The sequence below is a fragment of the Polypterus senegalus genome, chromosome 2 (assembly GCF_016835505.1).
Source record: "Polypterus senegalus isolate Bchr_013 chromosome 2, ASM1683550v1, whole genome shotgun sequence".
NCBI classification, from domain to species: Eukaryota; Metazoa; Chordata; class Cladistia; order Polypteriformes; family Polypteridae; genus Polypterus; species Polypterus senegalus.
In genome coordinates this window covers 99037819-99060720 of record NC_053155.1, presented here as the reverse complement: position 1 = coordinate 99060720, position 22902 = coordinate 99037819, and the positions used below count along the sequence as shown (strand labels likewise).

The window sequence follows — 22902 nt, the reverse complement described above, 5'->3', positions numbered from 1 at the left end:
ACTTTCTCAAGTTAAATAAAGAGAAAACTGAAATCTTAGTGATTGGCAATAATGGATACAATGAGGCTATTAGAAATAAACTGGATACATTAGGATTAAAAGTCAAGACGGAGGTAAAAAGCTTAGGGGTGATTGTTGACTGTAATCTGAATTTTAAATCGCATATTAATCAGATCACTAGGACAGCATTTTTTCACTTAAGAAACATAAGTAAAGTTAGACCGCTTATATCACTGAAAGATGCTGAGAAATTAGTTCACGCGTTTGTTTTCAGTCGTCTAGATTACTGTAAAGCACTCCTCTCAGGACTACCCAAAAAAGACATAAATCGTTTGCAACGAGTGCAGAATGCAGCTGCTAGAATCTTAACTAGGAAAAGAAAATCTGAACACATTTCTCCAGTTTTGATGTCACTACACTGGTTACCTGTGTCATTCAGGATTGACTTTAAAATTCTTCTTTTGGTTTATAAAGCCTTAAATAATCTCGCCCCATCTTATATATCGGAATGTCTGACACCTTTTATTCCAAATTGTAACCTCAGATCCTCAAATGAGTGAATTCCAAAAACTAAACTTAAAAGAAGTGGTGAGGCGGCCTTCTGCTGTTACGCACCTAAAATCTGGAATAGCCTGCCAATAGGAATTCGCCAGGCTAATACAGTAGAGCACTTTAAAACACTGCTGAAAACACATTACTTTAACATGGCCTTTTTATAACTTCACTTTAACTTAATCCTGATACTCTGTATGTTCAATTCATCATCATAACTATTCACAGTGGCTCTAAAATCCGTACTGACCCCTACTCTCTCTTCTGTTTCTTTTTCCGGTTTCTTTGTGGTGGTGGCCTGCACGTTCCGTGTGGCCTTCCGTGAGAACTCTAAATCCAAAGAGAACTGTTTCATTTATGTTTGGTAGATTGCCCAGAGGGGACTGGGCAGTCTAATGGTCTGGAATCCCTACAGATTTTATTTTTTTTCTCCAGCCGTCTGGAGTTTTTTTTTTGTTTTTTCTGTCCACCCTGGCCATTGGACCTTACTCTTATTCTATGTTAATTAATGTTGACTTATTTTATTTTCTTACTGTGTCTTTTATTTTTCTTTTCTTCAGTATGTAAAGCACTTTGAGCTACTTTTTGTATGAAATTGTGCTATATAAATAAATGTTGTTGTTGTGACCACCCGCTGTGACATCCAACGAATGTGTCATGATCGGTATTTTCTATATTTTTTCCTGATTTCTCTGTGTGTTTGTAAATTGTGTTATGTATGTTGTTTAGAGATTTGCATGCAGACAGAATCAATTTGTGTCATTAGTTTTTTTGATAGGAAACTTATTTAAAATTTTAAGATTTTAGCATTAACCTTGGCTCATTTTAATTTTGCCAATCGGCACAGCTGTTCTGGAGTGTTCACGTCACCCATTTCTATTGAAAACAATCCCATGAGGCATTGGGGTGATGCATTGATGACTTCACTAGTGGTCCAGTAGAAAGGTCACTCACACAGAGGTTGCTGGTTCGAATCCCGTTAATGCTGCTCTGTTGGGCCCTTAAGCAAGGCACTTAACCTGCAATTGCTGAGTGCTTTGAGTAGTGAGAAAAGCGCTATATAAAGGCAAAGAATTATTATTATTATAATTCCACAATATCTGAGACTGGATAATAACTACCAATTTTCACATATGATATTTGTGTTTCTTTTGGTATCTAACTTCTCTTTTCCTTTTTTACTTTCATTTCTGGTTAACGGTTTGGGCTCTGTCAATCATATTTCTAACTTCCATTTCTGACATAAACAGCCAAGTTGATGCAAGTTATGGGACAAAATAATAAACACGATAAAAACTAAACTTGAAAATGTTGTCATAATAGGGACAGACAGAAAAATATATTTGAAAAGCACAGATTCGTTATACAAAGCTCTTGTCCAGCACCTTAGAGATGCCAATAGGTAGTTTGTCTTTTTAAGCTGAGATGGGCACCTCACTTTTATCCAGTCTATTTTCATTGTTTATCCCTATTATGAGTATTCATTTACAATAAATCGCTCGAAGGTTTCTCTCAAACGCTTAATTGCTCATAAACTACCATAATTCCTGCCACGATTTTGGCTTATTAATTCAAGACTTGTGTTTTCTAATCAAGCACTCACCAGTTTACAATACAATTTTACGGTCAACTGCGGCCGTAAAGTGCGGAGCGCAAGATTCGTGAGAAAATAAGAAACACTACAATACCCAATAGCCCTTTTGACATTGTAGCCCGCCTTAAACGGAAGTAGTTTTTTGCTTAAATTAACTTCCGCCGGAAATAACCTTCCTTTCCTTTCAGCGGCGCTAGGCAAGATGGCGGCACAAATATCCAAGAAGAGGAAGGTGAGTGAATTTAGACTAAAAAAAATGCTGAAATTTGAGGACGTTTAACAAAATATTAAGTCAGAAAACTTTGCGAAGTAGAAAGGATTTTTTTAGCGGTAACACAGCCTGTGTTTGTTGTGTCGTGAGTAAGGATTGATGCTGATTGATTTCCTGCAGGAGTTGAACATGGCTAATGCCGATTGCGGCGACTCTGGCTCATTTTATGACTGATTTCTTATAAATGATTTGTTCGTGTTTCTCGTTATTAAACCTTATACGTGCCTGAAGACAAAAAGGTGAAATTGAGTTACTAATGACGGAGACGACTGATCTTTTTTGTCTTTAGTGGCGCGTTGGCCTAGTAGTTATTTTTGTTTTTAAAATACAATTAATAGGAATACGTTTTTGCAGCGACAAAACGTTTTAAACAACGAATAACAAAGCTGAAAACTCTTTCCGTGCTTCAGTACCTGAGCGTCTCAAATGTAACTTTTGACAGTTTCAATGTGACTTTTGTGTAGCTTTATGGTTTTATATATTTTAAGTATATACAATGAACATGGTTGTAGGACATGTGTATATTTTACTGTTAGTAAAGTGTTACATATGTTAATGAGATTACTTGGTTAATTTCTGAGAAGTCATGCAGACTGAGTTGTCAACTCACATTTGCTTATTTTAAACGCTTCGAATAAACTTTCCCGATCCTTTCGTTCGTTATTGGTGTTTGAATTGCATCTATGTTAGTTTATGTTTTTGTGTCGAGTTTTTTGCGTTTTTGTTCCACTTCGGCACGAAAAAAAATGTTCTATTAATGTCTCTACTGAGACATTTAGATGCAGTAATCTTTCATCAGTTTACAAAGTATGCTTGGCCTAAACTGATGTCACTGAGATTAAAGTCGTATTTTACTAGTTTATTGATTGTGTAGTTCAGGACGTAATTGGTTTCATGCTTCCTGATTTTTAAAATGTGAATTGTGTGTGTTATAGACAGTTGTAACATAAAACAAGTAAGCTGGACTCTATTGTCACACATCCCCGTCCAGAGCTCTTAAACTTGCAAACTTTAGTGCACACTATTTCACTGGTCCAGTTTCATTGCAAATTTACGATAACTGCAGGTAGAGTTTTTTTTTTTTTTATTTGATTTACTTGTTAAAGTGTTTGCCATTTACTCAAAAAAACTTGTCTTTGAGGAACTTTGAACCTCAGTTTATATATATATATATATATATACACACACACACTGTATATAATTTTTTTTTGTGTTTTAGTTTGTTGCAGATGGTATCTTCAAGGCCGAGCTTAATGAGTTCTTAACTCGTGAATTGGCTGAAGATGGTTACTCTGGAGTGGAAGTGCGTGTCACGCCAACCAGAACCGAGATCATCATCCTTGCTACCAGGTATGATAATGAGTACCATTTAATAATGCCCTCAAGATTCCAGAATCAATTATGAAAGGGATTCATGTATTTGGTTACACTCCAGTACTGTGACACTTTTGGAAGACTAAACAAAACTTGGTGCTTTGTGAGTTTTATGAGATCTGTAATATACATTACCTAAGATATAAAGGCATACCAATAACCGTTATTGTTTGTATGTAGAAAGTAGACCAGTGTCTAATCAATTTGCCATGTAACAAAGTAAGTTAATATGTGACTCTTAATCTGCCTGTTGTGAGTTAACAGTAGTTCATTTCAAAGTGCCCTGTGTCCATGTTAGATGGTAGCCTCCTTCATTTTCAAATTTGCTTTTATAGGCTACGCCTCTTTGTGACTTTAAAGTTACTTAAATGGGTTGGTGAATAGAGTACATTTTTCATGACATTTTGAGCTGCAGATCATTTTAATAAAGACTATAGGTGCAAGTAGGAATGGTAAGTATTTAATGTTGCTAATCAACCCATTAGCTTTACGTCAACAGTGTTTTTTATCATCTTTGTATTTTGACAAGATTGTACAAAATGCATTCAGACCTTGCAGTATCTTAAATTTCAAAAGAAAAATGGGAAATTTGAAAGAACGTGGCATAAGGTTCTTAAATATGAACTATATATGAAAAACCAAAAACATTTTTAATACACTATAACTGTATATATTCATATTTTAAGTCTGACCCCAAATTATTTCCCTTAAGAACCCAAAATGTGCTTGGTGAGAAAGGCCGCCGCATCCGTGAACTGACCGCTGTAGTCCAGAAGAGGTTTGGCTTCCCTGAAGGCAGTGTTGAAGTAAGTATGAAATATGTAAACCACATTATTAAATCTAAATGTTAACGTCTGCAGTTGCTGCTCTATCACTTTTTAGTGGCTTTGTGATGATACAAGTTGACATTACATTTTTAAAACATTCTTTCAAATGCATTTATGAGTCAAGTCATTTTGTTTACTTAAATTCAGATTTAGTATTGACTTATTTCTTTGACTGGTGTAAGCCAAGGTTTCATCATTTAGAACTATTGAAATGGGCACATTGATTTTTGCTTGAATTGGCTAGGTTTTCATTAGCTAAAGTGCAAAATAAATGTTTTGAAATAGTCCATTTGTTGAGGTCAGTGACATTAACTCCTTTGCAAAGCATGTATATTTTAACCTAAAAAAAAGACAAATGTGTCTGAGGCGTCTTTGTTCAGATGAGGGAACTATTGAGCAAAATAGTATTGAACAATTTGATGTTGTATTTAAGGAGTTCTATATGAATTGCGAGTTAAAAGATCGATGTTTTAGTCCCACACCTCTATCATCTGCATGTCTCCATTATGACATAATTCAGTGTAACCTACCTGTGATGCAGTTTTAAAAGATTTGTCTGAGAGATTGTGCCATTGGGCGTACTTGTAAAATAGCTTTAGATAAAGTTACACTGCATATAGAAAGTAGGTGCTTTAGTGTCATTTTTATAACCTAAAAGTTTGAATTAATGAACTTACATCCAGATCGAGGTGGGCACGAAATAGTACATTCAAATTGTTTTTACTTTTTGTTTTAAGTTTTGGTTTTTAGGTTAAAAAGGTGTACTATGTCATCACTGAAAATGATTAACCCGGAATTACATTATCTTGTACAATAATATGAAGGAGAGGATCTGAATATCAGAAATTTAATTGTGACGAGCAGCTTATACTGCAGAATAGGCCTGGCATCCTGACTGTTTCATTCATTTGATAACAAAAAAACTAACTTCTGTTTAATGAGATGTTTCAGTATTGAGAAGTTAATTTATAATATCTGTTGCTGTACAGTAGTTGATCAAGGTGGATGCTCTTTCTACTTTATTATTCTACCTCTCATTTAGGCTCAATGATAAGACAATTTGCACAAAGAGCAAACATTTTGCCTTTAGACATATATCAAGTTTATTCTTAATAATGTGAACTGACCCTTAGACTTGTGTTTAATTTATATAAAGAAGAGTTAATTTTGTCCTTCCTTACACCAGTGTTTCTCAACCTTTATGGTACTGTAACCATTTCTGTCTTAACTTTCCCCATGATGAAGTAAATATGATTGGGTATCCCCCGGGTGAGACGAGGAAACATATTGCCCAGCACTGCTTGTTGCTTAGGTGACTTGCTTGCAAACCAATGGCCCATGATCCACCAGCAGCAGTCTGGTTTGCAACCTAGTAGTTGAGACACGCTGGCTTAGGGGACCCATCACAACCCATGTGCTTTATAGTGATGGCTAAGAAGAATTTATTTCATGTTTTCATGCAGAAAGAAGATGAGAAAGTTTGTGACTCAATGGTCCTGGTAGGTGCGGCACAACAGCAAACAAAATCAAAACGTCCATGAAAATAAAAAGTTACTTATCACTTAATCCACATGCAAACGCAACATCCCAACCATGTATTTCAACTAAAATACTTTAAAATAAAACCAAAATTGAATGTTAATATTTTAGCAAAAAAATACATGCGTTTTGCATGTTTTAAGTATTTGACTGGGTAACAAACACCTGGATTTTGTGACTTTTTCATTTCATTTGCTGCAGTTCAGCATTGGTGACTGTTAGGTTCAATTATATGAGAAGTCTTTTCTCTTGTTCTGCATGAAAACATGAGATTTAAAAATTCTCTCGGCTATCTCTATAAAGTAACATTTAAACAAAATATTTTTGGTTTGAATATTCCCTTAACACATTTTTAATATTCTAAATATTAATGTAAAAATTAGTATAACTTGGAAAACAAGTTTAATTTTGTTATGTATCACAAATAAGAATATTGTTCAAAACTTATAAACGTACTAACAGATTAGATTATTGAAGAATGTCTTTTAACAAACTGAAGTTTTTCTGTTTAGAAATATATCTTGAATGGATCAGCCATCTGAAAACTATTTGAATAATGTTTAGTCCTGAAACACTGCTCAAGCTAAAATATTCTTAACCATCCCAATCCACTGCTCTTTGTTGTGCATGAGCCATCCTTTTCATTTAAACTTTCTTGGCAATTAATAAGACTCAACAAGCATTCTGCCCAATTATGGACCTTCCTTTTAATAAACTATAAATATTATGTAGTTTTGTCTGTCTGAGAGCCTTTGTATTCACTCATACCCCTCAGTTACTACATGTTGGTTTCTCTTATTAAATGGAAATACAAGTATTAGGTAGATGGTGGTTTAGGTTGAGTGCTAAAACAAAATGTGATGCTTGATTCTTGCATATAATGCTTTGCTCCATTGAAGATCAAGTCAAAACAGTGGGTGGGCAAAATTTTGAGAGAATTATTCACACAACCTCAGCTTTAAGCCATTTACTGTGTTTGGTGGAAGAGTAAACATGGGCTGTTATGGATCTTTGCATTTTTCTAATGTATACATTAAAAATTTAGAATGTTACACAAAGTAGAGATTTTTTCAGTTTTTACAATTTGTAATCATATCATTTAAGAACAGAGGTCTTTGCAAAAATTAAGGACTGGTGTCTTTCCCCTTTTTTAGGTGTTATTTTAAATAACATTTTACTTTTTTTTTTTTTCATTAATGCAGAATTTTAACATTGACATGACACAAATAAGAAAATGTTAGGTTTTCAACACATTTCAGATTTAAAATCTGCAAACATTTGTAATGGAGAGTAAAAACACAATACAACTTAGAACTCACATTAAAAAAATGTTTGTACAGGAATATTTGAAACTTACGGCGTGTATGTTTCCTGATTTTTATGCTATTAAGTAGTTATTAGCTTCATGCTTTAATGTGGCTGTTTAAATGGACAACATTTAGAATAACAAGTGGAAAGTAATGGTCATGTTTTGTTTCAGGCAAAAGAGACTTGAACAAAATTATGGTAAATTAACCATTAAGTACTCAAAGCACATGTTTGTGGCAATAAACTTAACAGATTTACTAAAAATTTAAATAATGACCTTTGTCAGTCATACGTTTTGTTTGCTTTCACAGTTTTTGCTTGGTTTTGTTCACAGACCATCTCACCCTAAATTTATGTAATGTAAAATTATCTTTCAAGTATCTATTACATTTTGACATAAAAGATGTAGAAACTTTTCAATGTCGTAACAGTTTATTCATTATTCTGGGGAGTTTAAGTTAAGTTTATAGCCCTCCTGGAAATTCCAAAGCATTCATACAACGCTAGAGTCCTTACTTTGACAGTCTGTTTTCTAAAATCTCACTGTTACCAAGAAATCTTGATTTAGAGCAGTGTTTCTCAAATAGTGGGGCGCGCCTCGGGGAACATGCTTTTTTATTTTTCTTTTAAATTTTTTTTGTATTTAGAATGCACTTTAAATCTTTTCTGTTACATTTAATAAAGCTATTCTTTGTTGTAAATTGGTCCATATTTCTTTCTTTCTTTTTTTAATTCTCTTATACGTTAATAAGGATACAGTGTTATGCAGAGGTGTACTTATAACAATTTTATAGACTAATTATACTATTTATAGTCGCGCGGGGGGCGCGAGATGTTTTCTTCCTAGGGGGTGCATGACAGAAAATAATTGAGAAGCACTGATTTAGAGTAACATGTGCTTAAATGTTAGTTTTTTTTTTCTTGTGTCAGTTGTTTTATGATTGTTTAATAATGGACATGTGTCTTAATTTTTTGCTCTACAAAAGTGTACAAGGGCTTGAATCCTATCCTAGGTGAGAAATCTTATTTGTGTTTGTCTATATCAGACAGGCCCAATTCGGTTATCTTCTTTTGGAAAGGAAAAAAATGTGGTTCTGGTGACTGTTACTAATAGTTCTGTTAAATTCTTTCAGAATACATTTTAACTGATTGGTCAGTGCTATTAATAATCATCATCTCCAAATAAAATTTTTATTTATTTTACAGTTATATGCTGAGAAAGTTGCCACCAGAGGACTTTGTGCAATTGCACAAGCAGAATCCCTTCGCTATAAGCTGCTGGGAGGCCTTGCAGTGCGCAGGTAAGTTAAATGATCGTCTCACGGACTGCTTATGGTCTGTAATTAAATGAGAAATTTTTCATATTTTTAGAGGATGTGTAAATGCATTCAGCTTCAATTGAAATCTGAGTTTATGAAAAAGTGATCCCTTCGTTGATGATGTGATGACGAGTCTAAAGGGGGTTTCCACTGCACAGGCAATCTGGCTTAGAACCATGTTTTGTGATTCTTGGTTCAGAATCCTGTCCATGGAAGTCTTGTAAATTGATGACATATGAGGCATTTGTCTGAGAAGGGTTCTTATAGGTAATTCATAACTTCACCCTACATGTAATGGTCCCTGATCCTTTTATAATGGTTCATATTTGATTCCTCTTCTTTTTAAATCATAAAATAAACATTGATATATGAAGGCACTGGAATTTCATAATAGACAAATATTGAGTTGGTTTGTCTATAATTTGTTGCCAATTGCCATTGTACAGGTCACATATAATGTGGTTTTCATGCCATCTATATAATACTGATTAATTACGTAGCTAAATTGTAGGCAATTCAATCTTTTTCTAGAGAATTCTAGAAAAAGCCAGCCATTTCCTTCAAAGAAGTGTTTAATATTTATATCATTCAAGAACACCACGAAAATTAATTTGCAGCTGAATTACTAATTTTAGTCTCATTCCATTCTAAAAATTACCATGTTGCAGAAGATATTGTACTGAATTTGGAGATACATATTTTTACACATTTTTTTTTATTTTTTAAAGAACTGATGTTTTATTTCTAAATATAAGAATTAGTTACATTTCTTGGTCTATTTTTCTCCAGTCAAATTTCTAACTTAATTGGTTAATTAATTTACTATAGAGCCTGCTATGGTGTTCTCCGATTCATCATGGAGAGTGGGGCGAAGGGCTGCGAAGTGGTGGTTTCTGGGAAGCTTCGGGGTCAGAGAGCCAAGTCCATGAAATTTGTTGATGGCCTGATGATCCACAGTGGTGACCCAGTTAATTACTATGTTGATACTGCTGTGCGCCATGTTCTTCTTAGGCAAGGTTTGTACTTTATATGCTTTGCCAAAATAGTAATTAACATGAAGACTTCTAATGTATGAATGATTTTGAGTTGGATATTATTTTTTTCCTTATATGGTTGCTTCCCTTCTGTGATGATACGATGACGAGACCGAAAGGGTTGCTTGTTGTCTCAGGAGTTCTGTGCTCACTAGGCATGTTCTATGCCTCTTGGCTCAGGCTTTTGAAAACAATGCCCCTGTAAGTTGACGATATAGAGGCATTTGTCTGAGGAGGGATTTGTTTTGTTATCTTAAATTTTCAATGTAATTTGCACACATTTCTTTGTAAAAAGGGAATTTTTTTTTGTTACAAAGCATAACTTTATAGTAACATATTTTAATTGTGAACTTGGTTGTTTGAATTTGGATCCTTGTCCAATTAAGTGTTTCTGCATTTTTTATTAATGGATGCTAATCTGATTTTGCTGAGTGCTGTTAAAAATAAGACTTGTATGTTTTGATTATCCAGTGCTAAAGTTTATATTTCTTGTATTTTAAGAGTTAAAATTATAATTGAATGTGCTTTACACACAAATTCTATATGCTTGAAGGTTGCTCCTTTTTAGGCTATCACATATTGTTTTGCCAGGTGCAGACTGTTGTACATTGTATGTTCTAGGTGGCTTATAATGTTGGGACTAAAAAATATGATAAATATGACCAGGATAGTTCAGTATGTAATTAAATATAAATGTTCTTATGAAATACATTTCATTCAGCTATTTAATACATTGATATGAATTGATTCCAGTGTTTAGTCATTTATTTCCAGGTTGCATAAGTAATCATCTTTCTTTTGATCATGTTCCATCTTTTATTTTGCTTTAGGTGTACTGGGTATTAAGGTAAAGATCATGCTTCCTTGGGATCCAAGTGGCAAGATGGGTCCTAAGAAACCTCTTCCAGACCATGTCAGCATTGTTGAGCCAAAGGAAGAGGTCCTTCCCACTACCCCAATTTCAGAACAGAAGGGAGCAAAGGCAGAAGTACCTGCCATGCCTCAAGGAGGTCCTGTTCCCACTGCATAAAGGGTATATATACATTATTTCGGTGTTTAAATTTATTTTGTTGATTCATTCTGGATGAACTTATGTCATCTTTGTTTTTTTTTTTTCAAACTGTTATTTTAGTAAGAAGTTGATTTACATTTTCATTTGTATTTTTGACATTAGGTTTTCTGTTTATATGCAGTTTAATAGGTTTGTGTTGTCTTGGAATACACCTGCTTTGGCACACTCCATTAAAAAGTCAGTTTCTTGTTTTGAATCAGAAGAAACATTCACAGAAGTCTCATTCAATCATAATTGCTAGTGTGTCAGATTTAGTATCGTAATTTGCTATACAAATGTGGGGATTTATTTTTGTAAAGTACCTTTTTCCAGCATGTAACATTACTAAGTATTTTCACAACAAACTAGATTCTGCCTGACAGTCAGTAATAGAACACAGTTTTAAGCTGAAAGAAAAATGGTTGACAAATTCTAGGAAGACCACAGACTTTTTAGGTTCCTAAGACACTAACAATTTGAGAGCAGTGTAGTATACACATACAGTACTTTTGAAAATGGTTACTATAACAAGGTAAAGTTAACAAAAGTACAAACTTACGTTTACAATGTTGGAAGATGGATTGGATATTTGTTAGTTGTGATACATTAACTTATTCCACTCCAAGTTCAATTTGAGCCTTTCTGTTCCATGCCCTTCAGTGATGATTTGATGACGAATCTGAATGGAATACTTCATCTCTGGTGTGCTGGACCGCAGTCATGTTCTGTGACTTTGGCTCCTGGCTCTTCAGTTTGTGGTATCCTTACTAGTTGATTACTATGAGGCATTTGTCTGAGAAGGGTCTTGGTATTTCTGAAAACTTTGTTTTTATTTCCTACATTTGTGTATTGATGCAAGTAATACTGTCATGTACTTTATTTTCATTAATATAGAATTTCAGGTATGTTAGAGTTAACTTTTTCAGATTTGTAATTGAGTGCCTGTACTTTGGAAAGGTTATCTGTTTGCAATTTTGCTTTTTAAAGGATGTATTTTTTCCCTTTCTCTCTTCCTAGGTATTCAGCAGTTCCAAGATGATGTCCCTAAGAATATTCTGTATAAAATAAAGTTCATGAAAGAATGGGAATGTGTTTGTCAGTAATTTAAAGCAATTATTTGTGAATTGGAACAAGTATTTTTTATAATTTACTGCATACTTCCATTTTTAAGTTTCATTAGTGTTGTGTTTACTTCAGATTTGGGTCCATGAATTACACACACTACAGTAGTTTAATATTTGGATGCATTTCACTGCGTGTTGTCCTATATAACTATGCATGTGACAAATAAAGAATCTTGAAATTCACTAAGGTGACTTAGGTCAAGCTAGTATACAGTTATCTGCTGTTTTTAAGAGGAGCATATTAATAAAAGGGATATTCTTGAGCAGGAGGTTAACTGCTAACCTTTTGTGATAAGCTGCAGATTTTCTGCTACCAGCTCATGCTTCTTACAAAACCATTCATGAAATCTTCTGCAGTGCTGGAGGGAGGAGACAACTTCAGTTTGAAGTTCAGCTATACAGAAAATACTATTGATATAAATCATTACAGAAACAAGAGTTCGGAAGATCATGTGAAAAGGTGGTGGTCTAGTATTTTTCCCCCACCTAGGTCAAGGGCTGATATATAAATGTCAAATATGTCATAAGTCTTCCATTAACAGTATTTTCAGATTTCAGTAAATACGCAGACTTTGATTTATGCTAGACAAACAACTGGCATAGTATAGAGGGTAGTATAAACTTATTCTTAATACAGCTTTTTCTCTAGATGCATTTGCATTTACTGCTTACTGGGGTAACTAAGATGAGAACACTTAGATATATCAGTACTTAAGTGGTGAAAGCCAGAATAAAAAAAAAGCTCTGTCAGGATTCTTTTATTGCATATTGAAAGCTGAAGTATGTTGTTTGAAATGAAAATTCGGTTGTGGCAAGATATTTCCTTTAGTTGTGAAACTGATTGAAAGCATAAAACAATTCTATGACTCCTGCTGATTCTCGGGGTTTGGATTCCATTTTTCTCCTCCCCAGCATTTGTTTATATACCACTTAAAGATCTAACTCAAGTGATCATGTATTTGACATTAAACTTTTGGTGATCAACTTTTTAAAGACAACATAAGGATAGATTAATATGAGCAAATTGTACAAAGTTATAGCCTGATGCATGAAACAGCCCAAAGCCAATTGTTTTTCTTTACTTACTCAAGTAACTTTTACCTCACTTTAGATGTACACTTGTTGCACTGAACTGTAACATTATTGGATTTGTCAAATTGTTTTTGAAAATGCTAACAATCTGCAGACATGTTTGTGATACTTGCATTCTATACTCCTTTATAGAAAAATATCCTCTTCAACAGATGTTTTAAGACAATAGACCATTGTTTGCTCAAGAGAACCAGCTTAACATTCTGGATAACTCCAATAAGGCAGTAGGAGTAGACTTTGCGTATGGCCTTGTAAAACTACAGTTGCAGCTTGCTTCAAGTGAAATACTGTAGATGTTTTATTTAAAAAAAAAAAAATCCTCAAGACACATCATCTTTTGCAGTGAATTGTGGAGATGGCATTTCCATCTTGTAGAAATGCAGTTAATTCTCGAGTGGAAATTTTTTTTTATTTTTTTTTGAGGGGCAAATTATTATTACTGCCATTAGAGAGAGGTGATGGCCAGATTTCAGCCTGGTGAATCTCTGTGAGTCGATTTTTTTTATAATACTGGAACCCCATTACAAGATTGCTTGCATACACAATTTGAGTGCATAGTGGTTGTTCTTTGCAGCAAAGTGTGAGAATTGCTGTTTGTCAAAGGCTTGGGTCTGATAGCTGCTAAAAATAACTACTTCTCAGTAAACCCTATCATTTGTAAAAATTGGCAATGAGTGGAAAACCAAAATTTTAAGATTCTCCGAATCACCCTAACCATTAACTCCTGTCAGAAAAACCTCTGTTAACATCTTCATAAAAAGTACATTCAAAAACAAAAGTCTAGTTGGTTTCTACTGTTGCCTCACAGCTTCATTTACTCATTTCTTGCTTTGGATTTTCACATTCTTTCTCTGTCATCTCTCATATATAGTTATTGGCTAATGTATTGTCTGATGCCAATTAATTGAACATTGTCCATGCCTTTACATGATTCATGGAGAGGCTAGTCAAGAACCATACTCTTCTCAGCCAAAAGAACAGGATCAATTACAATATGCATATCGCTCTACCTGATCCACAGAGAATGCCACTACCTTGATATTTCATATGATATTGGCCTAGAAAACTTGAGAGGTTATCTATGTGTGCATTCTGTTTATAGACCATAGCTCTGCATTTAACACAATAAACCCCACTAAGCTTTCCACAAACCCCAGAATCCTGTGTTTGAGCACTTAATTTTCCAGATTTTTTTTTCCACTTTCTGACTAACTGATCCAAGGTCATTTGAATGATAATAGGCTGCAAGTCATCTCTAGCTATTAACATAGGTGCTCCACATGGTTGTTTTCGGAGTCCACTGCTGCATTCCCTCTACGCCTGTTACTGAACAGCTGTACACAACACTTAATATTGTTGAGACTGCTGATGACACAGCTATGGTAGGCTTACCTGGATAAACTGGAGAGTATATCGCACTGATGTCAAGACGAGTCTGCTGAATGTCAGCAAGCCAAAGAATCAGATTATGGACTAAAGGAGTAAAATGGTGGCACTACCATGTCCTAAGTATTAACAGCACTCAGGTGGAAATGGTGGACAGATATTTGGTGTTGTTATCACAAAGTACCAAACCTGGTGCAAGTCCATCAACACCTTGGTGAAGAGGGAATGGCAACATCTTTACTACCTCTGGCTCCCCTTCCAGATATTAAAGAACTTGTGTTTGTCCAACATCAGAGAAATCTGACAAGTATGGTCGCCTGGTTTGGAAGTAGCTTGCTGCTGGACTGCAAGGCACTGCAAGGAGTGGTTGGTCAGCTGAATGCATCACTGGGTGTGGGCTTCCCATCTTCCAGGTGATCTCTACTAGTCAATGTTGGACTAGGGCAAAGAAAATTATTTGTGATACCAGCCATCCTAACCAACTTTTTTCTGCTGCTTAAAGAGGAGCTTTTTAACACAGTATATATGTATGTTGAATAAGAGAAGTGTCTAGAATTTCATGATTCCTAATATTTAACACTCAGACATGAAGTTATTTAGATATTATTACATCTTGATTTTTTTATTTAAATGTCTCGTATTGTTATTGCTCTTTTATGTTATTCTAAAAGTCATGGTCATTGAAGTTGAGCAACTAAGCATTTTACTACATATTGTACTATATGTATAATTTGTATGTGACAAATAGAATTTGGTTTAAAAAAAAATAGAATTTGATTTTAGAAAGTAAGTTAATACCCTAATTGTGAGATTCGTAGTATACGTGTAATCGTTCAGTAATGTACACATCACATGTTCAAAAAAGCTGCTATGGAGAAAATCGATTACCACCATCGTAAATACAGTGAACGGGAAGAGCTGCAACAGTTATCCTAACAGATGGAGTGGCCGTTTGCGTCTGAAGCGCTCTTCCTTGTATGCTCGTGGTAGCTCTCTCCCGGCACACTGCAAGTGGACACGAGAAACAGCAGTGGGAAAGCGCATGCGCCATCTTTTCAAAGGCGGGCTGCAGGCGTGGCGGCACAAACTATGCGGGCGGGGTGTGTCTTACTGATTAGCGTATCGACACACAGGTACCTTTTACACCTGTTCGACAAGGCTGAGGTGCCACGACTACCGGCTTCGAGCCCCCTTCACAGCAGCACAATGAGTCTGCCCGACCACAGAGCCCCTGGGAAGCAATTGACCGCTTATTCACAGATGGTAAGAAGTTTGGGTGATAATGAGTTAGTCGAGCTAACTTCGAGTCAGACGAACATCTGCCCGGCGAGTTTCAGGGAGGCCGAACTAGCTGCCGAGTATTTTTCTGTGTGGCATTGTTACTTGACAAATTCTGCTTTTGAATGTGTTGTTTTTTTAAAAAACATATACAATAGGCCAGCTGATTAAAATGTACATTGGTAGTACTGAGCCAAACGATTTGTGTATAGAGCCGTTTATCTCCGCTGTAGCAAATGAAAGAGAAAACAGAAGAGACGTCAGGTGTTTCCCGGAGTTTTCTAAAGAACTGCAGTTCTACACCTCGGCGGCTTTCTTTGGCGAAGGTTTCGCTTGAAACTTCTCACAAAGGCAGTGAGCATCCTTTATCTGACAAGTCGTACTATGTAAACACATTTTACATAGCAGGCCGAGCCTGTCTCACTGAATGCATATTTTGCATTCTTGATGAAAATATGCTATTCTTTGTGTAAACATAATTAAATATTTCGAATGCCGTGACTCAAGTCGTAACAACAACTAGATTAAGGCTTAAGGTGATTATGCATATTTGTGTACATTTTATGTGTATATATATATATATATATATATATATGTATATGTATATGTGTGTGTTTGCTCTATGACGGTTGTTTAAGAACATTGAGCCTGTTTTAAGTGGCGAGTATTCAATGAGAATAGCAATTAAAATAGCCAAGGGGCCATTCCAAGGCTACAAAGTGATGTCATTTCAGAAGACAATCACTGATCTCCAAATGGTTTAGCAAAGGTTATTAAACTGGTTTATATTATAACAACATTTCTTGATGGTGCTGGGTATTCTGAGGTTGATCAGGGTATACCAGGCGTGGGCATTGTTGGTCCTGGAGAGCCGCAGTGGCAGCAGGTTTTTGTTTCATCCCAGTACAAACCTTGTTTTCTCTTTTGAAATGTTAGGTGAATTTAATAAAGTGTTGGCATCAATGGTCTGTTCCTCTAAAAATGCTGCACAAGCAGAAGTTTTAAATTTTCCAGACCTTTCTTGAACTCCCAAAACAAGACTAGCAAGGTCTTCTCTTTGTTAAATAATTGCAGCTGTAGTGCAGTTTTTTAGTTTCAATAAATGCACCTTTCTATATAAGTTTTAATAAAATACACAATCTCGAGCAATATTGTGAATTGTGTTCAACTGCAAATGACACATACAGTTTTTGGTCTTTAAATGTATGATGCCGGCATAATATCAAAGTAATTTTTGTGGTTTTTTTTTAACAGAACAAAATAGCCAAATATACTACACAAAGCAATGTAGTGTGCAAGTCCTTTTCTCTGGCTGTGGGGTAGGGGCAGGCACAGACATGAGGAGACTTTGAAAAGCCTGGAGTCCGTACTTAACTGTAGTTATCCAATAGAAGATGGAAGTTATGGACAGGAAAAGGCTCAGGCTAAAAGGTGACACGTTATTTTGCTGCCATCTGATAGGCGTGCAGTACTGTGTTTATAATATATTCAGGAGTAGTTAGTGTTTGCCATCTTAAGGAATTACAAGGTTTTGAAATGGCAGGATTCACTATTTCCACCTATCTTTCTGGCCATGTGCAGATTCTTGCATTAGGCCTTCTGTATCATTATTTCTGCCTGTACAATCTTTGATTAGTTTAGCCATGCCCTGCTATATGAGGAGCTTATGTTTCTGCATTAGAGTGTATTTTCTTAAGAGATTTAGCGTGTGAATTACAAATGAGAAGTGTGTGATATTTTTTTTTAGAAGATCCAGCAAAGTGTTTGTTGCCATGAGATAAGTACTTGCTGTCAAGATGGGCCAGTAAATTAGAGGTAATGCATCTGTGACTATTACTATTTTACAACACCTCACAAATCTAATTGTGCATATTGTACATGCAAATAAAAGGAGGAGATCTTGGATATATGTAGGTGAGGGTGTCCATTATTATGGATTCTTGTGGTTTTTCTTGTGTGGAGCATGCAAGGCAGTGTCTTTAAATCCCTGGGCAGACAATGACCATGCTGTTCTAAATTATCATTGCACCCCCCATCTTATTTTATTCTTTGTACATAATTGTTTTCACTCTGCCCTGTTTTTGAAACTGTAAGATTTGTGGATTTAAATTTCTTTTGGAAAATGACAGTTGTTTGTAACATTTCTTATTCTAGATTTCAGACAGAAGTTTTTTTTTTTTCTTTATTTGGCTATTAAAAAGCGGCCAGGGCCAAAACTCTATCAGTTATATTTCGTATTGCTTCCCTTTTTTCTGTCATGATTTACCTGTCCAGCTTTAAACGGGAGATCTCCACACAAGACCAATGGAATCACAAGTCTGGCAAGTTTCATTTTGGTTTCCCTGCTGGGTCTTGTTAAGTGGATTTCAAACATGTTTATAATGGACCTACAGTCAGGTTTTTCTGTCTAATGGTTGCAGTATACTAGGAGATGCAACACAAACACCAGCCCTCTACTGCCTTTAGTTTTGCCTAATTATTCAATTTGCTAAAAGCAGGCTTACATTAAATAAAAACTTCAAAGCTAAAATGGAAAAACAACACAATCTAAAGAGCAGTGCTCATGATATTGGGTATACATTCAAAGGCTTTATTTCTGCAGTAGAAAATGGGCTTGACTGGTCTAGGGTTTTGTTGGATTGTTTGCCTTGGAATCTAAGGCACTTGAATGTCTCTTTTTTTCTAATAACGTGTTATCTTTATGAATGTCTCCTGTAGAACTCCCCTGTTGTAAATCTGAATGTTGGAGGCCAGATGTACAGCACAACACTTAACACCCTGCGAAAATATCCAGGATCTAAGCTGGCTGAAATGTTCAGTGGACAGCCCAAGCTGCGGGTGGATACAGAAGGGCGTTACTTCATTGATCGAGATGGCACCCATTTCAAGGACATCTTGGAGTTCTTGCGCAGTCAGACCCTTCCTACTAGTTGTATTCAGGAAGTTTATAAAGAGGCTGTCTTCTTTGACATTGAACCTTTGATCAAACAATTGGAGGACTCCCCAAAATTGTTTGGAGAGGTAGTGGGGAGACAACAGTTTCTAGCACGTGTACCCAACTACCGTGAGAACATTGAGGTCATGATTAGGATCGCCCGTGCAGAGGCCGTAGCTGCTCGCCAGTCTGGTGTCATTGTCTGTGTCCTCAGAACTGAGGAGGATTCCTCTCGCTACAATGATGCTATCAACAGCTTGGATGCAGACAGGGAATCTGTGGTCCGATTTGGACCCTGGAAAGCTCCTCCCACTATTACTGACTTGCTTGACTGCATAAAAATGGACATTGAAGGCAAAGGCTACAGTGTTACATACCAACACCATGGGACAGACAAAGGATTTCGGTTCAAGACTTATGATTTTTTTTATAAATTTACGTTTTACTGGTGGTGAGCAAGAAAAATAAATTTTCAAATGTTAACTCTGCACCAAACCCCAGTGAGCCATCTTGGTATTTTTATTAATGGTAAAGGAAAGTAAACCACAACTGTTTTTTTCTTTTTATTGTTGAGCATTATTTTCCAGAGTCTAGTATTATGGGGTTTTCATTTCATGAAAGAATTTAGCCATTTTTCTTCCCCTCTCCTGCCTTTTTATTGTTACATTTGCAATGAAAATAATGGAAGCATGTTATTTTTATACTCTTAATGCTGCCTTGATTGTGTAATGTTGTAAAAAAAAAGTTACGTAGTATGTGAAAATGAAGGCCTGTTTATCTAAGTAGTGCTGATGATATATCTTGGTATATATTTTATATATGAAAACTTTTACTGTGCTTTTACTTTTTTTTTTGTTTGTTTCTATCTTATGCACAGATAGAGGGAATCCTTTGGTCTCTGTTTTTTGTGTTCATTATCAAATGTTGGTAAATACCTTATAGTAAACACATGCTTACTTAATGCTGGTTTATGTTTGGAAGTCCCTCTGGTTAAGCATAGTTCACTTTTGTTATCCACATTGGTAATGTTTTGCAAAGCCCCAGTCTGTTATGCAGGACATTTTTAATATCCGCTGCATGAATTTAATATAGCCAGTTTACAAGCCTTTACTGTATATTTAAGTAGTACAGTCTGCAAGTGCCCATGTGGTACTACTAGGAAAAAATAGGTGGCAGCAGTGAGACTCTTTTGATCAAGTAATGAGTCGCGTAAGATTTTGATAGGAACTTTAACACTTGTTCACTCTGAAAATGGATGTGCATATATGTGTGAATGAGCTTTTTTTGGAAAACACTTGACAAATGATTGCTGGTTCAATTGGCATCCAGTAATCTTAGGTTTCAAATGGACATTCTTAAATAGTGTGAAATACTGTAGTATTGATTTATTTTGTGTCTCAAGGTGTGCTATGGGCATTGTTTGAGCATTCAGAATTGTCCTGATGGCATTTTTGAGTTTGCAGTATGATTGTGCTACCTTATATTGCTTAATCTTTTTAAAATTATTTCAGTTGCACTGTTTGCATGTGGACCTCAGCAGCACCATAATAAATTCCATACTTAAATACACAGTGCATATTTGCTAAACTTTTACAATCATTTGCTTTTAGATTTCTGCTGCTGTTCTACTCTGCTTTATATGATGATCTATAAATATGGTGATGTGGTGGTCCAATGAATTCCCCTTTTGCCTCACAAATCCCATTTCCTGTGTTGAGTCCCATACCCACACATCTTCTTTCTATGCGAGAGTTTATTTAATAATTCTGGATTTCTTTACACATTCCCAAAGACATTTAGGTGAATTGGTCAGTTTAAATTGGTCCTATATGGGTTTTCAGGAGTGTAAGTGGTACCTGCAGTAAACTTGCACTAGTGTAGTCTGTTTCAAGCCTAGCATCCATTGCTGGTGGGATGGGCTTTGGTCCCAATGACCCAGAATTGCTTTATATTGTTTTGAGAATGTTATTTAGGCATTTGTATGTATTTAACATCCATAGATATATATTACAAGTTTGCCTGAATTACAAACAGCTGCTTTATGGAAATTTGGATATACTAAAAGTCATTTAGTATCCTTTTCTGTTGTACCAAGTTTCTTTTCTTTTTATGAACCATACTGACATTGCATTTTTGTGTTTTAAAAGGCTGAGTCTGGAATGATTTTTGAACACGTCCCATTTGTGCTAGCTCCTGATCACATTTGCAGTCATTATTAAAGCTAATGTCAGATAATTTGTCACTTGCAAAATGTAAAAGAAGGACAATTTAAAGTGTGACATTTTAGTATGAAACAGGTATGTGATATGTTTTCTGTCTTTGACATTCTTCATGTTTATTAGGATGAAGACCAGCAATTTTGAAAGAGCATTTAATTAGTTAATTTTCTTTGATGCCATAGAACATTAGAAGCAGCAGAATGAGAGAGTATAAAGGAAGCAAGTTAGCATGTTATTGAGTTTTCATCCACTTTCTTTTTTTATTACCTGTATCTTTCAAATCTTATCTCGGTTATATTGATGAAACCTGCATTATGAATGTGGAAAAGTCCCCTGTCCTATGATCTCCAACGGTTCTCCATGATCTCCAACACCTGGGCCTCCAACCTGCAACAGGCTGCTGTCCTCCTCACCCTATACTTTCATTGAATTATTTTGTTTGTGGTGTTCTTTTGTTGTCTATCTAACATTAATGTTTGTTCTTTTTGAATCTAATGTTGCATAAGTTGTGGACTAAACCAACAAATGACCATAATAAGCAAGTAAACAGTAACTAATGCAACATATCTTTTTAGGTTTATTTTGATTACTGTTATTTAGAATTAACTATCAATTTTCTTGTATTATTGGTTTTATTTGAGCAAAAGTGTGGGTCATTTTTTCAGGTCCAGGGAAGCCATACAATTTTTTACAATTGTATTAATGGCAATTTGTGTTCATCTATTCATTCATCCATTTTCTAAACCCACTTATCCATAACAAGGTGTTGTGGATCTTCACATAACACATAATGAGTAAGCTCCAGCTTCCACATCTCCCCCTCATCCATTGGTTAAAAGTCTTATCTTCTGTTCAAAAGCTCAGTAGTATGCAAATATGTTTCCTGTTATTGATGTACACTGATTTTTCTGGGAGTATATATTTAACAATATTTAAGCAAAAAAGGAACAGGGTAAGTAACATAAAAATAATTTTTGGGTGGATTGCTTCTTTAGCATAATGTATGTTAAATTAGTATTTGCATTAGTGCAGTATTTATTTTGTTGTGTTTTAAAGTAAGGAAATGCCCATGGACTGTGTGTGTAAGATACAGTTAACATTCTAACCGATTCCTTTGTACTAGCTTTTTTGTATACAACAGCTAATTTGATGTTAATGTTGATAATTTGCCTGTAAACGATTTATACAATTTATAAAATTAAGTGGTACTTTCAATACAAATTCAAACAAACTAGAATGTTGCAGGCTGCTTTAGACAGTTCCCAACCGTTTGATAAAACTTAAGTAATTGATAATTATACAGTTCTGTTCATAAGAACATGCTACATCCAGTATTAAACAAAAGCTTCAATGGAATGAAGTCTCACCATTGAATTGATTCCTGTGCTGTGTTGCCAAGAAAGGGTCTAGCCACATGTGAATCTATATTTGGATCTAGTGGGTTTAGAAAATAGATGAATATGAAAGAGTAAATACTTGTAGTATTTGTAATCTTGCAACATGTATAATTTTTTTGCTTATGGAGATAGTATATAATCTATGCACATCCTTCATAAAACTGTTTTATCAAATGCACAGCCATGGAAACATTTCAAGTTACAAACTCATTTTATCAATTCATCTTTACAATTTCAACAGTCTGATCAAGGGAAATAAAAATAATGCATGTGTAAGTTTTGTTCTAAAATTGTACAATTTCAAGGTATGTGTCTTGCAAGTAAGGCTTGATTAAGGTTTGGTTATCAAACTAAAACAAGTCAGAATTAGTGTCAGCATAGGTGGCATAAAACTGTTTCTATAGGAACTAAAGGTAATGGTAATGGGAACTTTTATTTTAATTAGGTGAAATTAACAGTAGTGCCCCCTCAGCTCCAGCAGCAGTGGTGGGTGGTGGTGCTACTAGGCTGAAAAAATTAAGGTAACACATAAATCACACAAGTGGAAAATCTTTTCTGAGTAACTTATTGAGAACAACACTCTGAAACAGTGGTCAATGAAA

At 35.2% G+C, this 22902-nt stretch overlaps 2 protein-coding genes, 1 long non-coding RNA gene and 3 other non-coding genes across 6 annotated transcripts; all 6 read left to right on the top strand.

The window, feature by feature from the left end:
* Positions 1-2294: 2294 nt before the first annotated feature.
* rps3 (ribosomal protein S3) lies at positions 2295-11951 on the top strand. Its single transcript, XM_039744237.1, has 7 exons — positions 2295-2378; positions 3637-3767; positions 4504-4597; positions 8672-8766; positions 9613-9800; positions 10649-10851; positions 11887-11951. The coding sequence occupies exons 1-6, from the start codon at positions 2349-2351 to the stop codon at positions 10846-10848; spliced, it is 738 nt and encodes a 245-aa protein (XP_039600171.1). The 5' UTR covers positions 2295-2348; the 3' UTR covers positions 10849-10851; positions 11887-11951.
* LOC120524735 lies at positions 8894-9041 on the top strand. The gene has a single exon (XR_005632846.1). It is a non-coding gene; the product is annotated as a small nucleolar RNA SNORD15 (small nucleolar RNA).
* Positions 9906-10055, top strand: LOC120524736. The gene has a single exon (XR_005632847.1). It is a non-coding gene; the product is annotated as a small nucleolar RNA SNORD15 (small nucleolar RNA).
* LOC120524734 lies at positions 11524-11671 on the top strand. Its single transcript, XR_005632845.1, has one exon. It is a non-coding gene; the product is annotated as a small nucleolar RNA SNORD15 (small nucleolar RNA).
* A 3598-nt stretch (positions 11952-15549) lies between the features above and the next one.
* Positions 15550-19428, top strand: kctd14 (potassium channel tetramerization domain containing 14). Its single transcript, XM_039744236.1, has 2 exons — positions 15550-15734; positions 18468-19428. Exons 1-2 carry the CDS (start codon positions 15561-15563, stop codon positions 19137-19139), a joined length of 846 nt encoding a protein of 281 aa, XP_039600170.1. The 5' UTR covers positions 15550-15560; the 3' UTR covers positions 19140-19428.
* On the top strand, positions 15754-18066 carry LOC120523188. The gene is made up of 4 exons (XR_005632566.1): positions 15754-16285; positions 17004-17180; positions 17497-17564; positions 18024-18066. It is a non-coding gene; the product is annotated as an uncharacterized LOC120523188 (long non-coding RNA).
* Positions 19429-22902: the final 3474 nt, after the last annotated feature.